Here is a 21,165-nt window from a genome sequence, read left to right on the forward strand (position 1 = left end):
TCACAGAGCATATTTTTATCAAAATAACAGAGAAAAAGAAACATGAAAGCGAAAAAAGAAAAACTAAAATATACAACTGAAGTACAATCAAAAACAATATAACAGGTAAAATTACAAAGTTGAGCAATTTATAACTAACTGATTTTACTTCTAAAAGCTTTTGATCTATTTTTTTTTTGCTTAAAAGTTGAATAAATTGCAAATATCACACTGATATATGAAATAAGATTTAACATCTCAAAATATTAAAATGTAACAGATGAAACCTACATTATTTTATCAATTGACCTATAATTTAATCAACTACTGGATTGATCAGACGAACTAACGCACCTCGTATTTTTTTTTAAAAATTTATGCAAGGATTGCTTTTGTCTCGTAATGAAAGATAATAATTTCACACAGCATATTCATTAAGTGGAACTTGCATAAGACTGCAAAATACCTGCAATATTTAGAAATTACATTATGTTTATCTGAATAAAACTATAATTCATGAAGTAGCACTTCGCCAAATGTTATAGAATGATCGCTATATAATACTGATAGCGATCATTCTATAACATTAGCAAATGCAATTTTTTAATGTCAAAAATAAAAGTATTAGTAAATGCAATTTTATGTCAAAAATATTCATACATTTTATTATCTCGAGCTTATTTCAGTGTTATAAAATAAGTATTTCCAATAATACTTCCAAAACTGAAATGTCAAAACTACAATAAATTTTGAAAATAAATAACTTTGCAATTATGCCTTTGCTAGAATAATAAGAAGCAACACATTTTATAAAAAAAAATTAGTTTTATAAAAATATTTTATAAAATTTATCAAGAAAAAAATGCAGACAAAAATTTTGGAAATAAATAAAACCAGATATAATGATTCCATTATAGCAAGTTAAAAACAATAGATGACTTATTTTTCAAATTTTCAATGAGAAACCGGCTTCATCAGCTTCAATTAAATCTTTCTCTAATCGTTCACGGTCTGCCTCACGTATTGGTTTCACCACTTTGTAGTACATCATAACATTAACCAAAGCTACCGATGTCATACATAATGCACCACCAATTAATACTACCACCGTGGCTAAAAGTTATACAAATTTCTTATACACATAAATATTTTTAAAAAAGTTTTTGGAATTTAATGGTATTTTTTTTTCTTTTTTTTTGGAATGTGTGAATACTGAACCCTAAGCTGAAATTACTTTGAGAATTTAAAATTTCCGCAACTGTTTATGGTCCTTTAAATTTAATTCAAAGATATGATTTTAGTCACGCAATTTTCAAAAGTTGATCATCATCAAAGTTATTTTAGTCGTATAGCTTTTTTATCCATAAAATTTACATTTCTCACTTTCATGAATTCATAAAATTTGCCTAAAACTATGCATATAAATCAACGAGAAAAAGATGTTCTTTTATTATTATCCAAAGAATTTCCTTGGAAGATACTACTTCACTCTGAAAGTTAACTTCTTGCTTTAACTTTGACTTCTTGTAATATTTCTAGGCTAAAATACATTATCTTCGAAGTCATATAAAATTAACTCCTCTTATCTTATCTAAAATAGATCATATCTCTGATAAAGACACATTGTCGTATTATCAGATGTACATCAATAATGAGTCATTAAATTAATACATACCTGAATCACTATTAAATAGATTACTGAGTAACAGATTACATTATCACAGCATATCTAATTTCTGAATGAGATAATAAATGAACTAACATTAACTAATAAAATTAGCCAGTTATTAAAGAAAATTACGTCCAATTGTTGTAGAATAATTGGTATGCCATTGGTTACTAGTAATTAAAAGACTAAGAGATTATAGAATACAGTTGTTATATTTATGCATACTCACTAACTAAAGTTAAATTTGAAAAGGAATACGCAGTTTGAAGAAAAACGCAATGTATAGTTATAATAAGTAAAATAATATATATATAGTAAACTGATAAGTCCTGATAATTCTGATAAGAGCAATTAACACATAAAGGAATGGAGGATGATCTGACAAAAAATTCACAATAAAAATTACAACTAATCAAAAAAGAGGAAAAAAAAATAAAAGAATAAGAAAAATTTCCTTACTCAAAAATTGCAAATTTTTCTAAGCTTGAGTTAAGCTGAGAAAATGCAAACTTACTACGATACATTTTATCAAGTACATTGTCGGTAAAAATACGTTTATGAAGTGGTCGTAAATCAGTTCGCTTAACTGCCAACCTTATCCACGATAATAACATATCCTTCAAATATTTATTATCCTTATATTATGTAATAAAAATAAACAATAAAAAAGTAAAAATAAATTTAGACATGTAAATCAAGCGCAAATTAAAATAAATTCAGAACTGTAAATAAAAGGCTGAAAAAAACTTGAGCGTATAAATTAAAGTAGAAATTGAAATAAATTCGAAAGTGTAAATTATAATAAAATTTAACCCATTCCAATTAATAACAAAATTGTATAACTAATTACAAAGAAAATATTAACTAAAAAATTCAACTCATTATTCCATTCAGTCCTTAGAATAAATTAAAATAAAATATAAGATACAAAAAAGAACTAAATTAGATAAAAGAGAACATAAACTATAAACTACCAAAATTCAACGAATCTAAAAATTTCTTTGCAATTTGTATCCAAACCCAACTTGTTAAAAATCAGCTCATTTCGTTTGTACTAAGTATTTTTGCATCAATCTCTGTAATCTCATTCTCATTTGTACTCTTTTCTTCCACCATCGCATACTGATCCTACCAAAAACAAACACTCTAATTCAATAAACTTTTCAATCTCTTATAAACGACCTTTTCATATGTCCCTATTGTCTCTGCCTTCTCTTCATTCTAAAGCTTTCTGCAATCTTCTCACAGTTATTATTTCTGGCAAATATTTTTATCATTTTAATTGTCATCGCAGTCTTCAACATTTAATTCACTGGAGACAGTTGCTCCATTTTAATTCAGTTTTTTTTTTTTTTTTAATTCAACGTGGCGAAATTCTCAATTTGGAATTTATTTGAATTAGGGCAATAATGATATTATATATGATTGAGCAAATATTACTATCTATGTATCATTATGAATTATGTCGAAAATTATCTGAATACTAAATAAAATTTAATTCAAATATTAAAGCATCTTCTGTTTTATTTGATATTAATTTGAATTTATGTTTCATGTTCAGTGGTAACACATGGTGGAGAAATTATATGATGTATTTACTCATGTTGATGTGCTGAAAAGTCGCGAACCGGAATATTTTATTTGCGAAAAGGTTAATGCTTAAGAATGATGTAAATATGATGAAAATGGTAAAGTTGTAGTACGAAATGCGAGTCAGCAATCATGTTGATAACACTAGAAATTTGCGCTTCTCTTTTGCATCGATCTATTTATTTCTTTCATATAGCGATTATTAGTAAATATATATCAACGAAGAAGAGTATAATTAAGGGTCAATATACAAATAGGAGAATAAATGGATAGCATTGATTACAGTGAATAGATCAAAAGATTCAGTTCAAGATGTTAAAAGTAGATAAGATAGGATAAGATTGTTAAGTTTAGGCTAGTATAGATGAAGAATATTATGTGAAAGGGACGAATCATTCATGCTAATCGGTCATATGTCATTAAAATTAAGGTTTTTTTAAAAAAAAAGTTTTAAACAACTGTTAATTATTATTCATAGATATTGATAGTTAATTGAAATTTAGCTGGAAATATTTCCGAAAAATCAGCTAGGAAGGCGCTTTTTTTTCCTTAGTTTTCTTCTGTTTCAAAAATTTATTAATTTTTGGATTATTAAATGATGAAAAAATATGATGCAAAAATTTTTACACTTTAACTTTTTATACTTCCTTTTTTTCTTATTTTAGCCAATAATAGTAGATTTCGACAGTTTGATTGGCAACAAAAATTCGAAGAGTAGCAAGGAAATTGAAAAGATGGAGAAGTTAAACGTGATGGATACCGATAATGAGCGAATAGTGGAAATGCAACAAAATGAAGAATTGTTAACTTCATCAACGGGAATATCAGTTACTCCCACGAAAACATTCGTTTCAATTTTGGAAGAGGGGTGTAAAAAATATTATGATGGATCACCGCCTGTTTTTACATCTAATTTCGTGGAAATGGTTAGTAACATTTTTCAGTTAAGTAAGAAAATTTTTTACCTATACTTGTAGTTGTACAAAGTTTTATTTTTATATACATATACATAGGCAGTTAATGAACGAATTTGGTGTTTTTAATGATATCTACATGCTTCTAGAAGATAGAACAGATCCGATTTTTTTACTGAGTTGTTGTGATTTAACATTGTATAAATTCAGGCATAGTATTTCCTCCAAATTATGATATAATAAAACATTTGAAATATTTAGTAAATTGTGTATAAGCTTATCATTTTAGCGTAATTTATTTGCAACTCGATGTGAATTATACGGCATCTATACGATGGGTTATGGAAGAACAAAGAAAATCGCTAAACAAATGGCTGCAAAAGATATGCTAAAGAAGGTTTCTTTTTGATTTTGTTTAAGAAAAAGACAGTTCTATTTTTAAGGAAATTATGATAAAAAGTTTCATTCGTATATGCATATACGTAGGCAAATAATTGAGCGAAGTTAACATTTGTAATGTTATCTTGCGTACTTCTAGAAGATAGGGCGGGTCTGATTTTTTATCGGCACTATCACTTGATTGCTCTTTGTTGGGGAATAATATAATTTAAGTTGAGGAATAATATAATGTAAACTTTTCATTTTTGATACTTCAGTCAGTATCACAAATACTTAATATTGTAAATGCTCGAACTCTCCATGTATGGGATATGTTGATTTTTACCATAATTGACCTAAAATTCATTAAGCATTCTATGATTATATCGGAAAATTTGCTTCACCTATCAGTTATATTATAGTTGCGAATGTTTATACTTTCAGACTGATTTGTTTAAAAGCTAAAAATTTTGGTCTTTTGAGAAATGGTTTTAGCATTTCTTTTCAGCAAATGAAACTAATTCTCCAGTTTATTTCAGATGATTGAAAAGGAATCATTCAGTGATTTCGGGCTCGGTAAAACAAAAGAAGAGGCACTGGCTAATTTGTGAGTAATGTTTTTTTTTTTTTTTTTTTTTTACATTTGTTGTAACATATTGGCAAATCAAGATACAGACTATATAAATTATAGCCAAGTATTTGTTGAAATAAAATAAATAATATTTTCCTTATTGCTTTATTAGAATAAAATTTGGTATCTTTATGCTTTTGTCTTATTAATAACTCTATGAATAAAGTTTAGTGTAGTTGTCGATAAATAGTTATTGAGAAACATCTGCTAAGATTGCATAAATACCGCAATTAAACCTGTTAACACTTAAAATTTTGAACTAAATACTAACCCGAAACTTTTCTGGATTACAAACTGGAAGACTGTATAACATCATCATTAGTATTAGTAACGCAGAGAATAACTTCCTAATTTCTTGTTTACGTTTAAGGTAACACCTTAGGTAAAGGTGTGAAACCTTGCATATATATATGATAATCTGATAGATGGTTAAAAAAATTTGTGTCCTTCTGTTTTTCTTTTTTTTTTTTTTTTTTGTATTTTCTTGTAAAATATACTTCTAGATGCTTATTATTTATGACAGTTATAATTCAAAATGTAGAAAATTTGGAAACCGAAATACAAATTAACCTTCTAAAACATTTGGTTCCGGATTTTTTCTTTGTGTGCTTTCGACATCTAAAATGGAAAGAAAATTAGGATTGTCTGTTGTACTAGAATTAAATGTGGTCCTTTTTTTTTGCAGGGAGAATTTAACGATAGATTTTCAAAATCGAGGAAGTACTGATGATTCTGTTGTAGAAAATTGGGTGGGAAAAGTAAATGAAAGGTTCGATTTTTTTTATTGTTGCAAAACTTTACCTGATATATTATAGCATTTTCTATTTTGTTTACGTAACAGGTAATTTGGCTATGAACTTAAGTTCAGACTTTGTTTTCAACAAGTTTTTAAAACTCTTGTCGTCCAATTTTAGATGTCAAAAGTTGAAATTATTAAATGCTACATATGAAATTGATGAAGAAGGGCCTACAAATCAACGGATTTTCATTGCTACATGCACAGTAGGGAAGATTCATGTTGTGGCGCATGGAAAAACGAAGAAAGTAAGTCAATAATAACTGTCAAAATCATTATACCATTATGTTTATCTATCTGAAAATTGTTTCTAGTAGTTCTTATTCTCTCCAATTTTGCTTTCTCTAAGCTTTTTTTTGTGTGTGTGTGTGTTTTTTTTTCTTTTTGCACAGTTATCAACTTATTTCATCTTCTAATCACAATCATCAGTGATTTGAAAACCTCTTTTCGAATTTTTTGAGCAGATATGGAAATGTTTTACAGATTGCAAAGACACTAGCAGCCCAAAAAATGTGCACTCAATTAGAAAACTGGAAAGATTTGGCATATGATGTAGAAAATGCGATGTTTCCTCTTGCTGCCGCTGCTGCTGCAAGTCAAGAGACTACGAGTAGTAATGAATCTGCAGCAAATGTAATTGTAGCTAGTAATTAAAGTTCAGATGAAAAAATTTAAGATTAATTGTTTAAATACAATTTCTTCAAATATATTTGTTGAGTTATAATTATTAAGAACTTGTCTCCGAGTGCATCAAGAGATGCAGTAATGCCTCTACAATCGTTGCAAAAAGTTCGTGCTGCATTTCAAAATGGCAATGGTACACAGGATTTTACAAAAAAATTGACTGAATTGATTAATTCGGATGACGAAAATATCAACAGAATTTTTCTGAATCAGAAATTGAAATTTATATTTCTTGAACCAGATTTGGATGGTATGTTTAATTTTATTTTGCAAAAATATTCTGCATTTTGATTTCATTTAAAAAACGAGAAATGAGGAATAGATTGAGAATTAACTCAAAGCAAGTCATGTGATGGGTGAGAATATAAAGAAAATGTCCTGGAGATTATAATTTCATAAAAAATTATTTCAGGTAACCTTCAGTGTATGTTGTCAATTAATGGTCCTAATGATATGAAGAATGCTTTCTATGGATTTGGAGCGACGGAAGAGGATGCAAAAGATTATGCTGCACGAATTGCACTCATACATTTGGAATTGTTTATGCGAACCCCTGAGCCAACACGAAATTCCACTAATTCATCAGAGACGCAAGTAGCGGTTAATTCATTAACACAAGCTAAAAATCCTCCAGAAAATGGAAGTCAAAATTCATCACCCGAAAAGCAGTAAGATATTATTAATCCGGATAATTTCTTTGCATTGATTTTTTTTACACGAATTTGAAAGTTTATCTTTTGAATGTTTGCATCAGGGAACCAAAATAAGATAACTACCAAAAAATATGATAACTTCTAAAACCGTTCTTTTGGAAATTGATATATATGAAATGGACAGTTATCTTTGATTTGATTTGGTTTATTTCTTCGAATGTTTTATAATTTATTTGATCCATTTCTATGTGATGACTCGATGTTTGTACTATAATTTTATTTGATGCATTCAATAAAACGATATCCCAGTACTCGACAAGTTGAAGACTCAAACTGAATTGACAAATAAAAAAAAATCTCATTTTTGTCAACTACTAAACTATTCACGTGAAATAATCTATTCTAGATTTAATTTCTAATAGTTTTGAAGATAAAATGAATTGCTACTACTATTACTACTTGTCACCATTTGCTACTAATTACTATCACCTGCTGTCATCTTCCATCACCGACCATCCGCCTACTGCCACTTACGACCTTTGATATGATCTGCTTTGCTACTTGCTACCACTTGCAACCGTCTGCTACCATTTGCCACCCACTGCATTTGCTGCTATGCTACTACTTGCCATGACACTTGCTAGTGGTCGACATCACTTTATACACTCGCTTGACCAACTGCTACTTACCAGTAATTTGCAACCACTGTCGTTACAAGTAACTCGCAACCACCCGGTGCCACTTGTACTACTTCTTACCGCTTGTTAGTACTTACTACCACTCGTTACCTCCTGCTGCAACTTGATAGCATTATATCGTAGCGAATTAATTGCATATTATTTAGCTATTTTGTATCATAAAAGAAAACTTTCAAATGTAAAAGGGACATTTTTACATTTATACGCTAATTTCTGGTATTAGTTTTATATATTTAAAAATTAGAAAAAAAAAAGGACTACATACTTCTTGCATAGTTACATCAGATAACACTGATTCATATTCATTCTATCAAAAATGCCAAAACAATTGTTTTTAAATTAAATTTTAAATCCCACCTATAAATATAGTAGCCTCATCAGAATTTTCCATTTATTATAATAGAAATGAACTACACGTTTCCTCCGTTATTTGTTTAATAAACTTTTCTTGTTAAATCTATTTATTATTTAATATTATGATACTTTAATACCTGCACAATTATTTTTTAACATTTTATGGAGAGATCTAAACAATATTTACCAACAAAACACTTCATTTAATTCACATTTTCACTATTCTATTTGATTCTTTCAACAAACATAACATTTATTCAAAAACATTAAGCACTAATACTGCTAAATACAATATAAGACAATATGCATAAAATATTAGAAATGAGGAACAATCATGAAATTAAAAAAGTATGCCTAAAGAAATATCAACTGCAAATTTAAAAAAACAAATTAAAATTATTTCATTGAGTCTTTCTAATATTGAAGAAATAAAGTGAATTAAAGAGATAATAATCGGATTTACCTATGCCATTATTGATCACTTTATTAATACAATATCGATAGTTCCTATCTTTCTTTCCTCAATTACACATCTTTTATAACTTTTTCCTTTTCCTAAGTAAAACGAATCCACTTTTATTTCTTTCGTTGTTGTTCATCGATTTCCATTTCAATTCGTACTTTTTTTCCCAGTTTACTTCTTTCTTTTTGCCATTCCTGCCATCATCACCATATACCAGCGATTGATTTATAAATAATTCATTCTTTTCCTATTTATAATTGATTCTAGAGATATTTTATATTTATAGATCCTTTCAATTCTACTAGCTTAATTAGGTATTGTTCTAATAACAACAGTAGTAATAAAGTAAGAAAACTTTTGGTCAAAAATGACATTCAGACAAGCAATTAGAAGAGCGAATTAATGCTTTTGATAGTACATATTAATGCAAAATTTTGAAACTTCTAAACCATTACTACCGGATTTTTTTTAAAACTTTAAAATTTTTGTAATGATCGAAAGACGGTGGACCGTATTTAGTTTCAGCTCTTTTTAAGAATGCTACAACCATACTTTCCACAACATGATCGAAAAAGTGATGTGCAAGAACGGTATGAAACATTGAATGGAATTCAAAAGAAAGACTAAATATTAGAGTACAAGAACGAGTATTGTTAACTTGACCTGCACTAAACTGCCATGTCGATTCCAATGTTTTGAATAGCGTTTTGTCGGTACAGACAGACTGAAACAATTGTTGTAGTTGTTATTTTCTTCAACAAATTCTTATAAATATTCATTATATTTGAAAAATACGCTTTTCCGATGCTAAAAGCTATCGACTAATCAATCATATTCGGTATAGTAAAAATATAACTTTTTAATATGCCGGAAGAAGTATAATACAGACAGTATTCATAGTATGTCGTCAAAAATACAGTTAAACAGAATTAAAGGCAAATACAGATATTCAGTGGTATTAAAATCATTCGATAACTTACTCGAACTATACTTGGTTTTACGGTAGAAACTCGAGACGTATACGTTTCACAAACAGGCGGAAAGCCGATCTTCAGCCGAGCAGTAAACAAATTTGGTGAATGTTTCTGGAAATAAGTTAACTTTTGTAATAACTGAAAAATACAGTGGAAGATTAATATCGTGAGATGAATTATGGCATAAGCCATAAACAAATACAATAAATGACTGTTCTTAGCCTCATTTAAATCATTAGTAAAATCGTCCTTTAAATACTTATTTATCTATAAAGAATAGAAAAAAAATGTAACTTACTGCAACACTGGCACCTTGACACCATGGTACAAATTGAGGATATTCGGATACATTTGCTGCGATATTGAACATCTCCTCTGCAGTGTACCTAACAGAAAATATAAATTATTCTAACAAACCCATATTCCTATTTAAAGAAAACAAACAACTAAATGATTTGTCAGGAAAAACAAGCCATTACTGACTGAGAAATAAACTTTCTCAACTGATTCTTACCATTTAAATTTTTATTCAGACAATCATCAAAGTATGATCACAACCTCAATTCTTATAAATGATAAATTAAGTTATTAAATTATAACTATCATTACTCATAATACATAGTCTCATATAATTAAAAAGCATAAATAGCTGTTTCAATCAAGCTACAATTATTTCTTATTGCATATTAAAACTTTACATTAAATTCCTACAATTTATATGATTTTCAATCATATGATTTTCAAAGTTCAAAAAATTTCTAGTTGAAAGAATGCATTATAATTATTACCCAACAAGACGTTTTTCCTGATATTCCTTTAAATTTGCCAACTGTTTCAATGAAAGGAATAAATTCCTCCGTGATATGAAATAGGCGTATTTTAATGCCATTGCACAATCATTAACATATCTAAAAAAGTCTTTAATAATAGAGAATATAAATCATTCAATTTAAAGCAATTTGGTACTTCAAAATCCTTAGCTATGAAAAAAATTTTTGACCAAAAATACGAAAAAAAAAAAAAAAAAAAACAGCCGGAGAGGTTACCTAGGAGCAACAGGAAAATTACTTAAACTATATTATACATGCAAATATAGCTAATTTATAAAAAAAAAATTGAAATTTCGGAAAGAAAAAAAGAAAAATAAAAAGTATGGACAAAGCAATTGCAATTTATAGTATGTGACATATATTCTAATTATACAGTTTATACTATTTTTCAAATTCTGCTATTATTTTAAGGATAAATTCTTTTTTGTCCGCAGTATAATGCTTAAAGTAATTTATTGCTAATAATTTTATGATAATTTATCATCGCAATGAAAACAATATAATCATGTCATTCATATTTCATTAATAAGATCAAAAAAAAAAAAATATATATATATATATATATATATATCAAAACCATAAAGCAAACAAAAGTATTTTAAAATTATTCTTAAAAAGACTGTTACATTTATAACTTAAAACAATTTATATAAGTAATAAATAATATATTATTATATTACATCGGGAATATTTACATAAGTAATAAAAATTATAACACATCGGAAATACTTTATAACTTAATGCTTTATTGAATAATGATAAAATAACACTTATATATTAAGTATAACATTGTAAAATGCAGAGAAACAAAATATGAAAGTTCTCTTGATTAATACATGACCAGCTTTTTTCAAATTGATTTATAGATTGATTACATGTTGTTCATTCATTATCATGTCATTGTTAGCTACAACAATTACTGCTATCATTAATTGTTTTGATTTATCTAATATTACACTCTTATATTTGCAAAGAATTTTATTTTATATTTGTGCCGATTTACAAATAAATGATAGGATAATAAATCCAGGAACTGTTGTAGTGTAATGATTCGGCACAAAGAAATAATTTATAGCAAACATATTTGATAAGAAAATTTTGCAAATTCATTTCAAAGTCTTAATAAATTGACCAACATTATTAGCAATTTACATGTGACCATATTTTTACAACTATAATCTAATAAAATAGACATAGACAACAAAAACAAAAATTCAGTAATAGTGAGCTGAAATTTAATATCAATTTTAGTGAACTGGAATGTGCTGTCAGTTTCAGTGGGTTGAAATTTGATACTTGTAATGTTCAAATTCAGCACAGCAAACGAAAATATTTATGTGTTATGCAAAATCGTAATAGGGAATTACTGTGAAAGTGACTTCATTTTATTACAAGTTGTAAAAATGCAAATAATATGTAAATTACAAATTATACTAGCTCGAATGTTCAAATATTTCGACTAATCTCTATTACTAGTTCATACTACTAATAAACTATAGAAGATTCAGTATATCCTGTGCCAAATTCTTCAATGCGTAGTTTTCTTTCAATCAAAAGACCTTTTATCTTTGACAACAGCTCATATAAACTAATAAAGTGTATTATTAAGCATTATGTGAATATAAAATAAATAGCTTTGCATATTGTTTATCGATATTGCAACAGCAATAATTACACAATAATATGAAAGAACAAAAATCTTCCTGGAATTTCATGAAAACTATGAAGGTCCATTATCAGAATTCTACTTGACTAATATGTCATTTTGCTGAAACAATAAGTTTGCTATTTTTAGCCTTTTCTGAAAGCATAATTGGTATGCGGTGTAGTAAACATCGAAAATGCTCAACTGAATAATCATATAATCTGAGCAATGCAAGTAATGACTACTATATTAAATAGATGAAATGATCTGTAATAAATTTTACTACAATTTTTTTAGGAAAAAAGGTATATATAACAAGACTAAACATAAGAGAGGAATGTGATCAGCAACAATAACGGTATTGTAACAAGCGAAATTCTTAAACACAAAGAAATATGCTAAATAACAAAAAAAGGTATCATTGCCAAGAATTTTAAAAAATGACAAAAGTACCTGAAGGCAAAGGAGAAATGTTCACCGTAATGAAGAAATTAATGAACAAACTTATTGATGAATTATCCTAAAAAAGAAAAAACTTTGCAGAATTAAGAAACATTTCCAGTTATCCACCATTAAGTACGAAAAAAGATTTAAACCTAAAATCTCACCTGAAAATCAATTTTATAGGTTAAGATAAGCCATCAGCTGATTAGCGATACTATCTCCAACAGGTCTGAAAATCTACTGAAAGAAGCAGGGGATCACAGGAAATTTAAAAAAATATTTAATAAATATCGGATGGACAAAACAAAATGAACAACGATATTAATAAATATGAGTACTTAGTATCTCATACAAATGACCTATCATTTTCTAAATTTGCAATTTTAATAATTTAAACATGATCAGTAACTCTTCTAAAGCTGAACTGAAGTGATTAAAAATCACAGTTAACAAAAACTGATACCAATATTTCATACCAATATTACATTCGAGATTAGAAGAGGGCTTCCAGTCTTCTAATAACAAACAACTTTTTTAAATTAGGAACAAAAAAATTTTCTAAAAATTGCAGTTATGTGACTAAATTTCCATTATTAGCACCATTTTCTATACTGCTACAAACGAAGAAAAAACTATGTGCTTCACAATAATTTTCTTTTTCCTATTTAGAAACGCACATTTTCATTTCTTCAAAAAATGTAATTTAAAAGAAAACTGTCCTCTTCCTACTTCTCGAAGCAAAAACTTTGCAAATATCAACTGCATAAAAAGTAAGATAATAAATTAGAAACGCATAATAAGAAAAAGAAAGTACAAAAATCAAAGGTAGAAACGTAAACTGATAGCTTCATAAAAACTTAGATCAGCAAATTAGTCACAGACTTAATACGAAAATATAAACGCTTGGTTTAAACTAACTTTAGTTACTCTATTGGTAAGTAAAAATATTACTTAATGAATTCTTGAATTGAAGACAGTGAAAGAAATTTAAGAAAAAATTGTTATAAAGGAACAAGTATATACGGAAACCAGTAACAAAGCATCGCAAATTAAGACATCATTTTTTCTTAACAGAAAAATATAAAAGAAATGACCAACCTCATTCGACAGATCTTTCGAAAAAAAAGTTCATTTTGATTGAAAGTAGTGTTTGGTGCTATAATATTTTTTAGTATTGTCCTTCTTTCTTTTGAATTTCTTTATCCTAAGTTCCCATAAATAAAAACATAAACGAACATTCACCCGACCAGTGCCGGCGAAAAACAAATTCATTTATACAATCTAGAAGATCGCAGAATTCTTAAGCACGCTTCGGCGGTCGATGTCCCTTCACTACTATTGGTTTTCCTTGCACGATTCCTTTCTTTGACTTATCCTGAAAATTATCATGATATATTGTCATGTGTTAATAATTTAAAGTGAGTAAAGCTTGACAGTATAATTTCTCAATAAGTTAATAACACTGAATTAAAATATTATAAAAAGAACTTTCAAAAAAAAAAAAACAAATAGCTAATGAAGTTTGGTAATTGAAACGATAAAAATTTTTAGAAAAGATCTCCACCCAAATTTTTCCAAAATCGAGGAATCTGCAACAAATGATGAGGGATACATTTGGAAATGAGTAATAAGGAAGTTTAATTCTCTCTACTAACGGATATTAAAATGGGAGATCAGTTCTTTCTATTCAATTTTCAATAACGACATTTGAAGAATGTATAAGTAAATATTCATACTTTTTTCGAATAGGAATGTAACGCTGGCTGTTTTCGCCTGTTCTTCTTTGGAATCACCGGTCTGTTCTTTTGCTTCAGCACTTTGTAAATTCTTACAAGCCAGTTTTGTGACGTATAAGCTTCTTCCAAGTGTTCCAGTACAACATTTTTTCGACCAATTACATAACCACGGGTTCTATCAAAACCTGCTGGTTTTCGATAACTCATCTGAAACTTGGTCTCATTTGAGTTCAAAATAATACAATACTTTGAGAAATGAGAACAGCACTTTTCAACCACTGATCATAATTGATTAAACTTATTGATGGTTCAAAACGTCTGGTCATAATTAAACCAATTTTGGTTAACTTGACTGTGTCCTGTCAATCTTATTCGAAGATGCCAGGATATAATAAATCCAACTATGTTTCAACATTATCTAATTGCGAGATCTGTGTCCCAACAAAACATCCTAATTTGATTTCACACCAATTCTTAAAACACTTACTTCAAAGTCTCCGAAACGATAATAACTTATTTTGTACATTACAGAACTTAGCATTGTTTCGGAAGCTTCTGCTCCAACGCTGTAATCACCCGATTCGGTGAAATAATTTGCTTCATGTATTTCTTTTGGATGTTCACCTTCAGCTATTCGTACCATCCACAGAAATTTATTAATATCATCACCTGAAAGAATTTAATCTTGCAGTTGGTGTCAGGATATAATTTTTTTTAATACAAGTTAGTAAATTCCTTATTTTTAGTGCAATGAGGCAAACGGATTTTATGCTCAAAATTCTCCTAAATCCTTTTCTTTTTTAGCTCACAGATCTCAAAAACAGATATTAAAGTAGAGACAAAACCAAAGTTATTTTGGCATTAAATTTAATAAATGAGCAACCAACCCGAATAACCAATGACGCCTCCAAAAATAACCAGAACATAGTCAACATCTAGTGCGCGCATAATTTCATACGCTGATGACTCATTTGATGCCATAGCTTTTCCAACCTAAAAAAATGATCATCCCAATTATCAATGACTTCTCTGAACAGTGAGTAGTACAGATTGAAATCATATTTAAAACAAAAGAGAATGCTAATTTGCTTAGAATGCTTAAGGAAAGAACATTACTTGGTAAAAGATTATCATTTACTATCAAATGAAAATCTTTCATACTGTAAGCTTTACCCAACGCCACGAATACTAAAAATAGAAAAAAGTGACAAATAATTACTAGAGCTATATGTGAGTTATTCCATGTATTGTTGTCCACTAAAGTAGTACGATTTGCCATACCAGCTATCTGATAACCATAATCCCACCAGCTCATCACACGAGCATTCTCCGCGGTATTTTTTCGTAACCAATAATAAGCTTCACGAAAATCATCCATTATTTCGCGACCTCTATAATAAACGAAACAAACCAATTGTTCTTCTCATCGAATTGTTCTTTCCTTTCAATCCAGTTCCAGAATTATTCAGAAATAATTCGAGATCGAAAAAAAAATAAAGTCACATTCAAATTATTTCATTTTTTAAAATGAATTCTGTGATCATCATAACGTAAGTGTTAAACACCTGAAACATATTATTGGTAATAATGTTTCATAAATATCAATAAGCCTACCCCTTAGAATTATGTGATTGTAAGACAACAGATGGATGAGAGTATGCATTGCTTGTAACATATGTACAATGGACAACAAACATTAGCAGCATTAAAACGAGTACTACTGAAACGATAGATCGCGCATTCATCCCAATTGACATTTCACCATTCTCCGGTGCTGCCTGATTCGTCCATGAACCACCTTTCCGGCCTTTTCCGACTTTATCATATAAATGCTTGTTTTCTTCTTCATTATTAACACTGAAATAGTTTCCCATTTTACCATCCATTGTTTACTAATCATTTATTATTACTTCAACATTCGTCGGAGGATGAACAAAATTTTAGGATAGTACAATTTGTAATGCTTTACCTTATTTTACATTTAGTTATTGTGTATTCACGACGATAAGTTATTTTAAATAGTAACAAAATAAATGAAAAACAACACGCACATACATTTCTTTCTTTTTGAAGAGTACAAATAGAAATCACATAGTTGCTTTTTCTTTTTTTCTTACAAGCTTCCTTTTTAGATAAGCCCAATGAAAATGAACCTTTTTGATTGATCACCCTCGTCGACCAGATACCTTTCATATGTATAAGAGAAGGCTATTCCAGAAAGTATGCAAACAACTGGAGTAAGCGTAAGCATTAAACGAACCATTACACCAGCAAAATAAACAGCCGTTACTGCATAAAGTATTACTGCAAAATACAATTGTGACTATTCTCATGATTATTTATTAAAAGCGAAAAAAGAGGAAATTTGCTATGCTGTGACTCTTTATACGTATTATAATTTCAAACTTGAAAATTCTAAAAATGTATGAATAATATCTAGGAAGTTGAAACGAAGAAAGAGATCTTTTATCTCTAAATAGAAATCAGAGTAATATCAGAATAACTTACCGAAAACTCGCTCATCATTAACATTTTTAACACAGTACCACAAACCCACCGGAAAAACAGCAGCTGTGATGTGCAAGTCGAAAAAGAATGAAACCCAAGTAGTGGGCTGATGTTCCGAAACAGATGCAATAATTGGTATATGAATTTTAGCATAACCCGTATCCCATAGTGAATAAAAACGTCCCGACCATGGTGCTATGTAGCCTATAAATATTTCAATGTATAAATGAGCATTTCAGAGCCATGTCGAGAGAGCAACTTAAGAAGCAGAAACTGTTCCGATGTACAAATTAACTTAATCGAAAATTGTAGGAAATTTAAGATTTTAAATCATACCAGCATATGTTAGGAGAACAATCGTAGAAATTCCTAATACAAATACTAATGAAACTCCACCGAAAAATAAAGTTATAAATTCCTTCCTCGAAACTCGATGTTGCATATATTTTAGTGCGGCAATAACCTACGAAAAATAGAATAATCCGATTGCTTATAAATAGCATTTAAAAAATCTTTCAAATTTCAAAATTAATAACGTGCGAGTGTACACAAAAATCTATTAACCTGTAACAAGCCGAAGATACCAGCAGCAGCCATATGTTCAGATGTTTTTACAGGCTGGAAGCCAACAAATGGTACTTGCATTGCCATTATTTGTCCCAAAACATAGAAAGTGGTATATGCTGGAAATAGGAAAACTACAGAATAAAATTAAAAATCTTTTTAAACAAAAAGGAACATATGGACTATTTCAAATATCAATATAAAAAAAACAATGCAATGAAGAATGAGTCATGTTCAAGATATAAATCACATTTCAGAGTTATATGAAAAAGGTAGAAAACCATCAAACTTGACCAAAATCAATATAAATTAAAAGGAATCCAATGAAAAGCTTACCAATGTAAAGCTTAGAACAATACCGGCCAATTAATATGAGGGTGAGAACATGTAATGGGATCAAATTTATGATGAACAAATAACCTCCCCAAGCTGAGACCATATAGAAATATGATAACGCAGTTAACGTTGCCCAAAACACGGAACCAGTTTTCACAGAACGTACCCATAAGAAATAAGTAAACTGCAACAAAAAAAAAAAAAAAAAAAAACATGATAATCTCTTATAAAAATTAATTTGAATTTTGGAACGCAGTGTAAATAGGTACATGTATACCTGCAATGCAAAAATTGCAATTGCTTCGTTGTCGTAGGAACCAGCAACCGAACGACTAGTATAACCAGGCGAAATAGCGATGAAGCATGCTGCAAACAGACCAGCACCAGGAGTCCAAAGTTCTTTCGTTAAAAGATATGTAGCTATTGCCGTAAGACCACTGAAAATAATTATATAAAATCATCAAAATAGGTCAAACTATGATTTCGTGTCGATAAAAGGCAATAAATTCATTTGAAAAATTAAATGATCTATAATGAAGTGAAATCACCAATGATGTCAAAATTATTTCTGAAGTATACAAATACAAATACAAATTTAGAAAAAAAAAAAAGAATCGCCAGGAAATATAATCAAATTAACAAATTGAAACTAGTTTTCGACTGCTGAAAAGAAAACAATAAATTATACCTAAACGTTGGAGCGAGGAAAACACAAACATCTCTGATATGTACAGAAATATTTAAAGCTGACAAAATGTAATGTATTGTTCCTGAAGTTACCATGAGTCCAGGATAAACCTGTGTTAATAACATCATCACCATTTCAACGAAAAAAAAATAGAAGAAAGTTATTTTGGAAAAAATATTACTTGTCAGCATGATGATAAATTTTGTTGAAATAAGTAGTTGAAAAGAAACTTAAAAGTAGAAACACTATTTACATTAATCATATAAATTCTCATATATTCATGATATATGTGAGGTGTATAGATAATAAAATACTGCGATAACTATACATATCGAAAAATGAAAATATCAGCAAATAAACTGATGAAATCATAGCTTTTAATGAGTACTGATCAATTCAACAAATCTCTTTTTCACACACACACACACACACACACCACACACACACACACACACACACACACACACACACACACACACACACACACACACACACACACACACACACACACACACACACACACACACACACACACACACACACAAAAGACAGAACTACAACTTACTGTGCCACCAACAATTCGTCCAAGTGGATACCATGCCCGCTCATCGAACCAGTTTAAGAAATTATAAAAGCCATGTTCAACCATATAATGTGTTGACCGATAGTTAAACCTGATATTTAATAAAAAAAAAAACTGCAACATATTTAAGCTACACTGCTCTTTGAATTAATCTCACAGTTTTCATTCCTATTACTCCATGAATTCCTGATGTCCAAGAACTAGATCGAAGTAGTGCTTATCAAACCACCATATAATTGTAACATGCTATAAAACTTTTTTAGTTTGCACCAAGTTAAGAATATACCTTACTAATAAGCACCAAAATAAAAAGTTTATTTCCAGAAAAATAGATAAGAGAAAAAAAAAGAACACGGATGAAAAAAGAATATGAACGAACCATGGGTCGAATTCATGAATGATGGATTCAAATCGTATAACAGCAAATAATCGTGAAGCAAAACCAACAAGCCACGCTAACACAAGGATGATAAATGTTAACAAACTGGTAATACCCAGTGAATTTGATGCTAACATTTTGTTGCTTTCAGTTGGGCCAGTTGAAGTTACCACTGAATCGACCATATGCAAAAATTGCAACTTGAAAATACTTCAATTTACAACAAAATTTTCACAAAATCCTCTTAGCAATGTAATATATTACCTAAAGTCTAAGTTTAACAAAAAAAGAGATTATTAAGTTGTATAAGATTATTAAACGTATAAAATTATTAAAAAATTCCATCTTCACCCACAACCATCGCACAACATCTAAACCTCAACAACCTCTTCCGAAAAAAAAAAAAAAGAAAAACACTTCCCATAAAAGCACGGACCGCATTTACGTATTTCTTCGCATGCGTTACGAAAAATGCAAATCTCAGCTGCGTGCAATGTCCACCTGCTAAATCGTCACAAGTTTTCACTATTCTCAACCGGATCCGTTTACATACGTATGCTACGGAAATATCAGTCGCATTTAATAATCTTATACAAATGCATTATCTTTTTATTAAACGGATCTGATTTAATGCTAATTGATTTACTTTTGTATTATTTTTTGCCTACTGTTTTATTTTTTTACTATTTTCTCTTTAATTTTTTTCGCTTATTCTTTTTTATAATAAACAATCGCTACTGTTAAATCTTATTTATACTGCTTATTACAACTGTAAACGATGGAAGAACAATGGAACCGAAAACTGAGTAAAATTCATACTGATTTATTAATTAAAAAAAAAAAAAACCTTACAAGTTTATATTTCCTGTAATGGCGAGAAAATGAGGAAGAACGTATAATTTCATTATATTTTTTTAAGAATTGCTTTTTTAATTTAATTCCATTTATTTAAAATAATATGAAACACACAAAACAAAAAATAAATTTAAAAAATTCGATATTTTTTAACAATTCTTTAACGTTCTTTTCTCCTAGTTTAATCAGTGATAAAGAACATAATTAATAAACTAATAAAAATTAAAATTGAAGTCAATGAAAAAATGAAATCCAAAGAAAACGGAAATAGATTACCTGTTTTGCATTAAATTATCAATGCTTATTGATTGCAAAAGTATTTAATAGTAGCATACATTATTATATTATTAATTTCTTGTCGCATTATATTGTAGTGTAAATTGTTGTCACATTTACTATTCATTCATTTATTTATTTCTTTCACATTTCTATACCAAATTTTTCTTTCAATTCTTTTTTCTTCCTTTTAAAAAAGAAAATAAACCAATTGAATTCAAACCAAAAAATAACTAATCATCAAATTAAATAAATTGAAGTAATAAAAACTTTCACATAATTATCAAAGGGAAAATTACTTTTGTGTTATTTGATTAAAGTAATAATAAAATTACACTACAGCTCATTTCTAATTTTTCGTTTTTGCTCTTCCCATTTTTTTTAAATGTTTTGTTGCGGAGATCAAATAAATGTATGAACTTGTTGAATTAAATTTGCATTTTATTGCCTTAAAAATATGCGAACAAATATGACAAACTTTTCATTCATTCATTGAAAATGTCAAACGAACGAATGGACGAAAGGAAATATTTGATGG

At 28.7% G+C, this 21,165-nt stretch overlaps 4 protein-coding genes across 5 annotated transcripts; 1 reads left to right on the forward strand and 3 right to left on the reverse strand.

The window, feature by feature from the left end:
- Nucleotides 1–925: 925 nt before the first annotated feature.
- Bma-cox-14 (Uncharacterized protein) lies at nt 926–2,262 on the reverse strand (the record flags this gene model as incomplete). The annotated part of the gene is made up of 2 exons (XM_001892825.2): nt 926–1,092; nt 2,163–2,262. The coding sequence occupies 2 exons, from the start codon at nt 2,260–2,262 to the stop codon at nt 926–928; spliced, it is 267 nt and encodes an 88-aa protein (XP_001892860.1).
- Nucleotides 2,263–3,218: 956 nt separating this feature from the next.
- On the forward strand, nt 3,219–7,313 carry Bm10728 (Double-stranded RNA binding motif family protein; the record flags this gene model as incomplete). Its single annotated transcript, XM_043076576.1, has 9 exons — nt 3,219–3,299; nt 3,904–4,164; nt 4,442–4,549; nt 5,070–5,137; nt 5,847–5,930; nt 6,076–6,205; nt 6,441–6,590; nt 6,690–6,891; nt 7,054–7,313. 9 exons carry the CDS (start codon nt 3,219–3,221, stop codon nt 7,311–7,313), a joined length of 1,344 nt encoding a protein of 447 aa, XP_042932510.1.
- A 1,950-nt stretch (nt 7,314–9,263) lies between these two features.
- Nucleotides 9,264–10,672, reverse strand: Bm5426 (uncharacterized protein; the record flags this gene model as incomplete). 2 transcript variants are annotated; one of them, XM_001892823.2, is made up of 4 exons in its annotated part: nt 9,264–9,533; nt 9,790–9,894; nt 10,082–10,169; nt 10,572–10,672. In XM_001892823.2, 4 exons carry the CDS (start codon nt 10,670–10,672, stop codon nt 9,264–9,266), a joined length of 564 nt encoding a protein of 187 aa, XP_001892858.1. The 2 variants fall into 2 exon arrangements, with proteins under 2 accessions (XP_001892858.1, XP_042932511.1); XM_043076577.1 differs by lacking the exon at nt 10,572–10,672 and having other exon boundaries at nt 10,082–10,153.
- Nucleotides 10,673–14,002: 3,330 nt separating this feature from the next.
- On the reverse strand, nt 14,003–19,681 carry Bma-stt-3 (Oligosaccharyl transferase STT3 subunit homolog, putative; the record flags this gene model as incomplete). The annotated part of the gene is made up of 15 exons (XM_001892822.1): nt 14,003–14,077; nt 14,439–14,645; nt 14,926–15,107; nt 15,326–15,431; nt 15,658–15,829; nt 16,053–16,295; nt 16,592–16,742; nt 16,947–17,150; nt 17,283–17,409; nt 17,511–17,629; nt 17,847–18,030; nt 18,124–18,283; nt 18,535–18,644; nt 19,100–19,208; nt 19,497–19,681. 15 exons carry the CDS (start codon nt 19,679–19,681, stop codon nt 14,003–14,005), a joined length of 2,334 nt encoding a protein of 777 aa, XP_001892857.1.
- Between the last annotated feature and the right edge of the window lie 1,484 nt (nt 19,682–21,165).

This window comes from Brugia malayi (genome assembly GCF_000002995.4).
Source record: "Brugia malayi strain FR3 genome assembly, contig: Bm_v4_Chr1_scaffold_001, whole genome shotgun sequence".
Lineage (NCBI taxonomy): Eukaryota > Metazoa > Nematoda > Chromadorea > Rhabditida > Onchocercidae > Brugia > Brugia malayi.